This window comes from Hippoglossus hippoglossus, chromosome 12, assembly GCF_009819705.1.
Source record: "Hippoglossus hippoglossus isolate fHipHip1 chromosome 12, fHipHip1.pri, whole genome shotgun sequence".
Lineage (NCBI taxonomy): Eukaryota > Metazoa > Chordata > Actinopteri > Pleuronectiformes > Pleuronectidae > Hippoglossus > Hippoglossus hippoglossus.
Window position 1 is genome coordinate 19755382 of NC_047162.1, and position 10000 is coordinate 19765381.

Consider the following 10000-nt stretch of genomic DNA (forward strand, 5'->3'; position numbering starts at 1 on the left):
AATTCAAGAACAAGCTTTTCAAGTTTCCTCAGGTCATATGTGCTTTAACAGGATCAACACAGCATCAGGCTGCGACTCACCTGTCTCAGGTAGAGGAAGAAGCTGGAGTACTGTCCGGCCTCCGGCAGGTACGACAGGAACACAGTGATGCAGATCAGTAAGATGGTCGGGTCCTGACCCACTTTCCTCAGCGACTGAAGGAGAGAGAGAGGAAATCAAACACAGACGCCGTCAGACGATCAGTTCGTCATCAGGAGCTGCAGAAACAAGTCCTGCTGATAATCGTGCTTGACCAATAGCTTTTTGTTTTGTTCTATGAGAATCAAATCAATGCAACTTATCATCTTATGAACGAATCATTCTGCTATAAATTCAATATCCAATCAGATAGTGAACTGTGTGTTACTGACAGCGAAGGGGTCGGCCTGCTCCCAGGAGATCGGCGCCCCCCACGTGTTGAGCCTCATCTTGTCCGGCAGGGACTCGGGCACGGCGAGCAGGATGAAGCCGATGTCGGCCAGGGCGATCAGCGTGGCCAACAGGACCACCAGGTTGTCCCCGTACCAGGCGGACAGATACGCCCCGATGGCCGGACTCGTCACCAGGCTGGCTGCAAAGGTCGCCGACACCTAGAGGATCGAGAGACAGACGAGAGGATCCGGTTTAGACGTCTGCAGAGAAACGACCAATCACACTGACGGAGCAGCACAGGTACATGTCACTCTACTCCGGTCAGAGGTCAGAGGTCAGCATCTGTCGGGCTGTGTCGCTAACATCAACAGGCTAAAATGCTAGTAATCAAATACATGACTCACTTCTGGTGGGAAACAGCAGAACAGTGAAAAGACTGAATAATGACGAGAAACAGAAACTGTCGGATATAAAGAGCTTTACTTAGCAAATTTCATTTTGTGAGTGTTAAATTGAATTGTTATTAACAGACCTCGTGATGTCAGTGATTGGGTTTACGTCATCATTACGATCATGGATGTTTCATATTCTAGATGTTTTTATGTATTAAATATCTGATGTTTTATAGAAACATCTGTGATTTTTCAATAGTTGAAATGACTTGCAGCAGGTTTCACTTGATGTATAAAGTCATTAGAAATAATTAGAATAGCAGCTCAGTAGAGAATCTACACAATGATTTAGTTCTTATAGCAGCAATTTAAAAAGTAATGAGAAGTTGAAACAATGCTCTGTGTTGTGATGTTGAAGAAAGTGGAAAAACATCACAGATCCACACTACAAGTTAAGTAGGTTCTTCTCAGGCCACCTCCCTCCATGTTTGTTGGAAATGGTTTTAGTAGTTTTGCAGACGCAGGTGAAATCACATCCTCAGTGACAGACGTAATAATTCAAACACGAAGGTGCTTTTATCCTCAGATGATTTCCTGCTCTCAGCTCATGTTCGTGCTCAGATTCCGCTGACGACTCAGTTTTGTCCCTGATGCAGATTCAGTGTCGGCCATTCGACGCCAGCATCCTTCATCTGAAACGATGAAGTCATGGTGGCGCTTATGTCATCGCCTCCTCTGTGACACTTTACAGATGCTCTACGGAGAAGCTTTTATTTCATACATTATGAAACGGCCCATCTCGTAGCTTCCTGATAGTGAGTCACTGCAGCGTCCTGTCTCTCCTGCTCAGCGGACAAATTCTATTCTTTTGTCTAATAAACGCAACGATGGCTGAAGCTCTTCACGAGTCACGAGGGACCATCACTGTGAAACCCTGTCCGGCAACAGACATAATGTTCACACACCTTTTAAAGGCTCTTACCAGACCGTAGGCTGTGCTCCTCTCTCTCGCTGTCGTCACGTCGGAGACGTAGGCGAAGATGACAGAGAAGGTGACAGAGAAAGCTCCAGACATGGAGATCATGGCGAAGTACCACCTGAACACATGAGAGAGAAAATCGAACTCAGCTTCTTCAAACCAAGAAAGAGGAACTGTTCTGTGAAGTAATGACAATGACTGTGGCCCAGTGGAAGAGCCGGCTGGATAATGAGCTCATTAGTGAGTCGTACCAGGGGCTGAGCCTCATCAGAGGGATCGGAGCGCAAGTGAAGAAGACGGTGACCAACAGGAAGGAGCGTCGGCCCCACACGTCCGACAGCGCACCAATCAGAGGAGCGGACATGAACGACAGCAGACCCTGGACAGGAAGTAGCAGAGTCAGTGACGATATAAATGAGCGTTTTGCGACAGTGAAATGTTCAATTTGATGCTGAATCACTGGAGAACTAAACTCTGAGCATGAGTCATGACGGTGTGAGTCACAGAAGTGAAGAGTTCTCACCTTCACACCCTGAATGAGTCCATTCATCAGAAACGTGTGCTGAGGAAACGTTTCATGTAAAACCTGCAAAAAGAGACAAAACTTCAGCTTCATAATGTTTAAACACTTTATCTGTTTCCATCACAGTGAGTTACGAGTCTATAATGACGCTGAATCTTTAACTCTTCTTCGACTTTATCAGCCGTCTCCACGTGGGAGCTAAAGCAATGCTAATGCTAACGTGAGAGCGCCATCTTGCCTCCATCCGTGTAACTCACAGTGAGCATGGGCATGGTGAGAAGACCCCAGGCGAAGAACTCCAGGAAGATCACCACCACGGCGTGATACACACTGGGTCGGCCGATACCCTGCTGGAACTGAAACACACACATTTGATCATTTTTAATAATCGTCTATAAAAGGACCAACTATAATAAACAGTCTGATTAAAGTGGAGCATCAAAGTGGAGCAGAGCACGCGATCAGCCCACTGACACAGAAACTCAGGGTTTAGGTGAAGACATGAACCATTTTCTATCTTTAGTTTGAGTTAACGGCTCGTTCACTGCTGCTCCTCTGTGCCATACATGTCAGTGTCAGCAGGGGGCAGCGTGTCGGATATTCAAGGGAGATCTGTACTTTTATCTAAAGAATTTCTCTGAATCACGAACGGGGGAATACGAAGCATCGACCCACCAGGACGTCACCCACTGGTTTGTGAGCTGCTGGTCTGAAGCCTCAGTTTGACATTGTGTTCAGCGCCATCTTGTTTTTTTTTTAAACCAGAAGTAACCATATTTGGAAGAGCAGGGGGTGGAGCCTGGCTGAGAGCGCAAGTAAACTGCACCCCCACCTACACCCATTGGACGGTACTATCTGTCAATCACACTGTGGTATCTACACCTCCAATACATTTCACTAAATGAACATCAGCTGTATTGAAGTATCATTCATTTACACACTTTTATAAACAAAGGGCCCAGGTAGAAAAATACCGGAATTTGTCTTTGACGAGGAAAATAGAAGAGAATATAATAATGTTTACTTCTGGTTTCAAAAAATCAAGATGGGTTGAGACAAAATGACAAACTGGACCAACGTAGAAACGGCCGCTCACAAACTAGCGGGTGACGTCAGGCTGGGTCGACGCCATAGACTGTAAATAAAGATGGACAACACATCTCCACTTCCTCCCACTATGCAGACATGAGTCAAATATCCTGGATCAGGACGCTGCCATCTTGCACATCTGGAGTCTGTGCAGCAGCAAACATCTGGAACAGAGCCAGGATGGAGAGGGGCCATCGATCCACGTCTCATCCATCATGATGTCCAGGCTTAGAAGTACAAACTAAAACCACACTGATCACAGACGTGAACCCTTGAACATCAGTGTGATGGGAACAACCTGAAATGACTAAATAACAACCAGATTTAATGTAACGTGTCTTTTTAGTTGGTCCACGTCCCATCTTTTCACACGGAGGCTTCACGATGGAGATGATGTCGTCCATATGTATTTACAGTCTCTGGTAGTAGCTCGGTGATAATATAACAAAAGTCCGATATCGATTTAATGCTTATTTAAAGTGCTAACGTTAATAAACCTCAGATTAGTCAAATGTTTTCGTTCTCGGGAGCAGCAGTGAGTCTTTAGACATGAAAACAACGATGTGACTTTAGTCGTCGGCTGTGAAAACGCCTCTTGGTGTGATTTCTGGTCACATCTCTCGTCCCTGAGTCGCCTGTGATCTGACATTTTCTTTCTGCCAGGAGATGAGGAGGAGGAAAGGCTGCTGCTGCTGTGTGAGATGTTAAAATGGAGGCTGCCCGTGGAGCCTGGATGTGCCCTCGCTGTGCTCGAGGAGGAGAGATGTTACATAACAGATAACTGATCCATCCCCAGCACATCAGAATCACACACAAACACATCTGGATCCGCCCTCAGCCTCTCCTCTGAACATCTGGAGCACGGATCAATCCCCTTTTATTACACAGACAAAAAGTGAGCAGCTGTATGATCTATTTATACACATCTGTTAACATCTGCTGATTGAACTTTATCTTTATTATTGGCTGTTTGGATTTGAAAATAAAGAGAATTCCTGGAGGATGTATGATCTAATGTCACATGTTCTCTGAGCCCACAGACATGACACAGACACGACACTGACATGACACTGACACGACACTGACACGACACAGACATGACACCGACATGAGATGAGATGAATGTGAACATGAAGCAGGTGATCTGATGGAGCAGAATAAAATGGCGCTGGTCGGTTCACCCACCGCGGATCCGTCCTTCATGATGATCTTCTTGACCAGCACCACCCTCCCGGGCGCCGCCGCCGCTTCCCCCGGCATCTCCTCGCACCTGCCGCGGGTCACGAAGCACCCATGCTGGGTGGATATCCGCGGTTCCCCGGGGGCTTCCAGGATGTGTCCTTCTTTAGCCCCGGAGAGGCTAACCCGAGCTAACGGATTAAAAATAACCGAGATAAAATTTAAACCGTGACGGATAAAATCCTCAACTTGTCCCGGTGAAGATCCTCCGTGACGTTGGAGACAGGACTTCCTGTCGGGACCGAGCTTTCACAATAAAAGACTTTACAATCCTTCATAATCAAATAAAGACCAGTTCGATCTTTATAATATAAAGATGTGTTTTGTTTGTGAACATTGTGGAGTGAACTGTTTTCACTGAATATGAAAATATCTATTTAAGTCATCATTTACAATCATAGGCTGAATTAAAGATGGATGACACGATGGTTTCCCAAAAGTGAAGCCAGTTATCGTGGCTCCGGCAGCCATGTTCTGTCTGAGCCCGACCCAGTAAGGATTGTAAACCCTCCTCCTCCATGTTAGCAGATGGGACATAGACAAACCACAACAATCAAAGTAGACGTTAAATAAACGTTTGTCAAAGATGTTTCTGTCATTTCAGCTCGTTCTTATCTCACTGATGTTTGTTCATGTTTCTAATCAGTTTGGTTTTAATTAGTTATTTGATGATATAAAAACAGACTGAGACGTCATGATTGACAGCTGAGACTGACTCCTGATTGGTCGATTGTGTGTATAGGCGGGACCTTGATGTGTAGACTGATGTTATTGGCTCAAGATGGCGGCATGTATCTGATACATTTTGGCTTCATTTCTGGATAGTGGGAGGAAGTGGAGACTCGTCGTCCATCTTTATTTATTTTATTTTGGGGTTGTAGGTTGCAGCAAAATTTTGATTTTTTTTCAACCTGGATTATTCTTAAAATCTGAAATAAACCGGGTAGACCATTTAGTGTGACAAATTTGACTTTTATTTTGAAAGCTACGTCCCTCTGCATCCTCTCTCACTTGACACAACTTGGCACATTCCTGGTTTTTAAAGGTCTGACTCCGGTTTGTACCTGGTAAACTTGGGTCTTAATCCGGTTAACCCGGGTCAGACCGGTTCAGGGAACGAACCTGGACAAGGTGCGTTTGATTTAAACACCTGTAAAACTAGAATAATATGGAAATTACAAAAAATACCTGATCCATCGTAACGTCAAGCTGCAGAAAAGCACTGACAACCAAACCGGAAATGGTAAATGGTTTACATAATCAAAATAATAAATAAGCGAACAGTTCCAATACATTTGAAGCAGAATTAATTTTATTTAGGTTTAAGGTAAAACCCTGATTCATCACGTGATTTCTAATCTCTCTTTAATGGCTTTTGTTTTCATTTGGGTCAAAAATGTGTTGCTGAATCTTTCAACTTGTCTTTTATTTTGAAAGTGTTCTTGTTGACAGTGGCAGGAGGAGGAGAATGGGCGGGGACATCACGTGTCAGTGGCTGTGGTGTGTGTTTTGTGTGTGTGTGTTTTGTGTGTGCGTGTGTGAATTATACATGATGATAATGACCGGTGATGATGTAAAACGTGACCACGTTTTACATCATCAATCCGCAGAGGATCCGAGGATTTAAAGCACCAACATATTTTTATTTTTGTTTCTGTTCTCACTAAATATGAATAAAGATTCGTTTTGAATTTCTTCTTAATCTTTTGGGGGTCACGGAGGAAGCAGGTGTCTGCTGTCCCAGCATGCATCAGAAAAACAAAACAAAGCCATTCATTTGTCCTTGAAGATCCGTGTGGTGAGTAACTTGGCCAATGAGGACACGTGATATAATGAATATAAATGACATAGAGATATAAAGAAGATAGAAGATAGACTTGAGTCTACGTCCATTTTATACGCAATCTATTATTTGAGTCAGCGTCTGAGGAGGAAGGGTTCGTGACCTACACTGCAGCCAGCCACCAGGGGGCGATCAATATGCTTTGGCTTCACTTCTTTATTTATAGTCTAAACTCTCTCTTTCTCTCTCTCTCCTTCCTGAAGGAAGCGACTCACCTGCCATGTTTGGTTGAGGTGTTGCTAGGCAACATTGTACCTGCAGAGGAAAGTGTATCTCACCTGTAAACTGAGACGAGGACGCTGAGCCGACTCGTCCGAGGCTGAGAGCAGCTTCAACAAAACCCCGATAGGAGAAAAGACGTCAACTCAAACCACAGGTAAGTTTCCTTTGTACGACGGCTACTGGAAAAAACATGCATCCACAGAGGCCACACTGACCTCTGACCTCTAAACATGTTTATGAAAACAAATGACGAGGATTCATGAGTTTGCATCACTTTAAGTCCATCATGTTGCTGTAGCACCACCTAGAGGTGACATGGCAGATTCGTTTTTGTAGGTTGATATGTCGTCATTAAATTTAGCGTCAGGTCAGGTGAAGGTTTAAATTAGAAATGGGTTTAGATTAATGTTAGCTGAAGGTTGGAAATAGGATAAGATTAGGTGTAGGTTGTAGTAAACATTGTGTGTGTGTGTGTGTCTGTGTGTGTCTGTGTGAGACAGTAAACATGGCCTTAGCCAGCGGTCACTGGCTGGAGAAAGAGACAAGAGGAGAAGCCCCGAGTTCGAGGTGAGTCACGTTTTTTTTTACAGTAAAAAGTAAACACAACATATTTTGCAGCCTGACGTGGTCTAGTGTGACCAGTAGATGGCGCTGTCTAACGTGAGGTTGCTGTTAGTTAGCCCCTCTCTAATTGTAGTAGCATGTTTTACCATTTACCTGTAATTTCCCATTATGGCCATAGAGGCCGCTGTTGATGAAGTTTTCTGGTTTTACAGACATTAATGTTCAGATGAAACTGTAAAAGATGAATGTTATTGGTCACATCTTTGTCCTCAGGTACGGACATGCTTTAGATGTGGCAGGAAACGTGGCCTTTCTGTTCGGAGGAGCGTCCAGCATCAACCAGGAGGTCAGTTAAATACCCCCCCCCCCCCCCACCCCCATATTATACAATATACCAATGTACTCTTACTTGAGTAGCATTTTTCATGCAGAACATTTTTGTGTAACGGTGTATTTTTACATTTTCCTCTCATCTTTTAGGAGAACATCCCTGTTTACTTCAACGACTTCTACATGTTAACAGGTACGACTTAAACTTACTGTTTTATTGTATTATTATTACAAAAATAACACATTTTGAATCTTGATTTCAGTGTCTCCCGATGATGTGACGTGGGAGGAGATTCCTCAGAGTGGAGACGTTCCCTCGGCCAGAGAAGGACACACTCTGTGGTAAACTGTTCAACTATACTTAAACTATACACGTCTATAGCGTCATATCATTACACATTCTCTACTCTGTATATATTCTCTTTGTATATATTATTTCTATTCTATTTCTATACTTTTATTGGTTTCATGTGAAGGATCCTTGTTCTACATCAGTGGGGCCACGTGAAGGTGTCTCACTACAATGATCACATTCTCTGATGGATTTTGACCTTGTGTCTGTCAGTGTCGTCGGAGGGAGCTTGTATCTGTTCGGTGGCGTCTCGAGCCCCGAAGCCACCGAGTGTCTCCCTGGAGTTTACAGCTTTGACATCGGTGAGGAGGTTACAGCAGCAGGAGCAAGAGAAGAACCTTTTATTAAAGTCGAACGTGGCTGTGATGATATTTCCTCTTCTTCTCTGACAGTGTCTCTGACCTGGGATTGCTTAGCAACCGGGGGCGTGGCCGTCAAAACCCTGAGACACAGCTCTGTTGCCGTTGGAGACAACATCTATGTGTATGGAGGAATTGTGGGAGGGAATCGAACCGACGACCTCCTGATCTTCAGCACAGGTCCAGAACATCAATTATAAACCATCTTTACCTCAATCGATTTCTATTATTATAGTTTTACTTTCAACTTCATTTTCGTTCATTTAGTTTTTATGTTCCTTGTCATTTCATGTATGAAAAGTTAATAATCATTTGACTTGTTTCTTATTGTCTCTCAAACTTCCTCCTGTTCCAGTGTCTCTCTCCTGGACGCCAGTTAAAACCAGTGGCTCGCTGCCTCCTGCTCTGTGAGAATCTTATCCCACCTTTATTAGAGGAATATTGAAATTAATTTTGAAGGAGACACGTGATGTTTTTTTAGTGTGTTCTTTCCTCTAGTGAGTTATAAAGAGTTTGAGAAGATCAAAACACTGAGTACGAACAGAATATGTCTCCTTCAACATGTCAGCATGTTCAAATGAGTGTTAATCTGTTGTATCTGTAATTTGTCATACACAGATAAGAATTCTGTGTGTGTGTGTGTGTGTGTGTGTGTGTGTGTGTGTGTAGGTGCGATCAGAGTCTGGCTCTGGTCGGGGATCAGCTCTTCATGTTCGGAGGTCACGGAGCAGGTGGAGACTTCTGTAAAGAGCTGCATGTCCTCAACACAGGTGAACACAGAGATCGGCCCCTAGAGGTCAGAAATATTCAGATCTTTTCAGGGGAAGTCAGTCGTCTCTGACCTTTGACCTTTGTACCCCATTTTTCTTAGAAAACCTGTTGTGGCAGAAATTGGAAATGAAGGGAGACACACCTGCAGCCTGTAGCAGACACACACTGACTGCTCACCATGATAAAGTACACACGCACACACACACACACACACACACACACACACACACACACACACACACGAAATGTCATGATTGACAGCTGGGACTGACTCGTGATTGGTTGAGCATGTGTATGGGTGGGACCTTGATACCGTGGTTCCATCCTCCAATCACTACTGCACAGCCTCCAGATGACGTCAAAAGGGCAAGATGGCCGCTCCCGTGTCCAAGATGTTTTGGCTTCATGTTTGTACAACAGCAGGAAGTGGAGAAGAGTCGTCCATCTTTATTTACAGTCACTATCTAAATAGTTCAACAATCAAAGTACTAAACACTAACAGCCAATCAGAGCAGACTGGGCCTTAAAGAGACAGGAGCTAATACCAAATGTTAACAATAATAAGACTAATTAAAGTGATTAACCTGAATATGAACATGTCTCCTCTCTGTCTCCATGAAGGACATCTACTTGTTTGGTGGCAGAAGCTTCACTGAGGACGGCACAGAGACATCGTCCAATGAAATCCACAAACTCAGTATTGGTGAGTGAGAAACTGAACGTTAACCGAAGAATAGAATCATCTTTCTGAGTTGTGGTCTCTCCCCCCCCCCCCCCCCCCCCCCGTGTTTCTCCAGCTAAGATGAAGTGGAAGGTTCCGCTGTACATCGGGATTCCTCCGGCTCGTCGCCACGGACACACGACGTTCATCCTCCACAGTCACGTCAGTCATCAACCTCTCATTCATGTGGTTGTGATTATTATTG

General features: G+C 44.2%; 2 protein-coding genes and 1 long non-coding RNA gene across 6 annotated transcripts in view; 2 read left to right on the plus strand and 1 right to left on the minus strand.

Annotated features, from left to right (window-relative positions):
• The window catches only part of LOC117771402, a 13630-nt gene extending 10599 nt beyond the window's left edge, over window positions 1–3031 (plus strand). The window contains exon 3 of the long non-coding RNA XR_004615581.1: window positions 3021–3031. This is a non-coding gene — a long non-coding RNA (uncharacterized LOC117771402). The remainder of the gene's footprint in view (window positions 1–3020) is intronic.
• The window catches only part of mfsd14ba (major facilitator superfamily domain containing 14Ba), a 17642-nt gene extending 12774 nt beyond the window's left edge, over window positions 1–4868 (minus strand). For 2 of the 3 annotated variants that reach the window (XR_004615570.1, XR_004615571.1), the window contains exons 1-7: window positions 4580–4828; window positions 2563–2661; window positions 2306–2368; window positions 2034–2161; window positions 1786–1900; window positions 411–629; window positions 81–194 (exon numbers count right to left, since the gene is read on the minus strand). Coding sequence is in view for 1 of the 3 variants with exons in the window: in XM_034601567.1 (XP_034457458.1) it covers window positions 81–194; window positions 411–629; window positions 1786–1900; window positions 2034–2161; window positions 2306–2368; window positions 2563–2661; window positions 4580–4654 (813 nt within the window). In the remaining 2 variants the exon portion in view is untranslated. Of the gene's footprint in view, window positions 1–80; window positions 195–410; window positions 630–1785; window positions 1901–2033; window positions 2162–2305; window positions 2369–2562; window positions 2662–4579 lie in introns of all 3 variants that reach the window. The other variant, XM_034601567.1, reaches the window with a different exon arrangement.
• A 1481-nt stretch (window positions 4869–6349) lies between these two features.
• Window positions 6350–10000, plus strand: part of zmp:0000001301 (rab9 effector protein with kelch motifs) — a 5738-nt gene continuing 2087 nt past the window's right edge. For both annotated transcript variants that reach the window (XM_034601568.1, XM_034601569.1), the window contains exons 1-13: window positions 6350–6431; window positions 6680–6852; window positions 7199–7265; window positions 7536–7608; window positions 7743–7785; window positions 7856–7934; window positions 8158–8246; window positions 8337–8483; window positions 8659–8710; window positions 8973–9073; window positions 9175–9260; window positions 9696–9777; window positions 9872–9957. In XM_034601568.1, coding sequence (XP_034457459.1) covers window positions 7204–7265; window positions 7536–7608; window positions 7743–7785; window positions 7856–7934; window positions 8158–8246; window positions 8337–8483; window positions 8659–8710; window positions 8973–9073; window positions 9175–9260; window positions 9696–9777; window positions 9872–9957 — 900 coding nt within the window. In that variant the 5' untranslated portion in view covers window positions 6350–6431; window positions 6680–6852; window positions 7199–7203. The remainder of the gene's footprint in view (window positions 6432–6679; window positions 6853–7198; window positions 7266–7535; window positions 7609–7742; window positions 7786–7855; window positions 7935–8157; window positions 8247–8336; window positions 8484–8658; window positions 8711–8972; window positions 9074–9174; window positions 9261–9695; window positions 9778–9871; window positions 9958–10000) is intronic.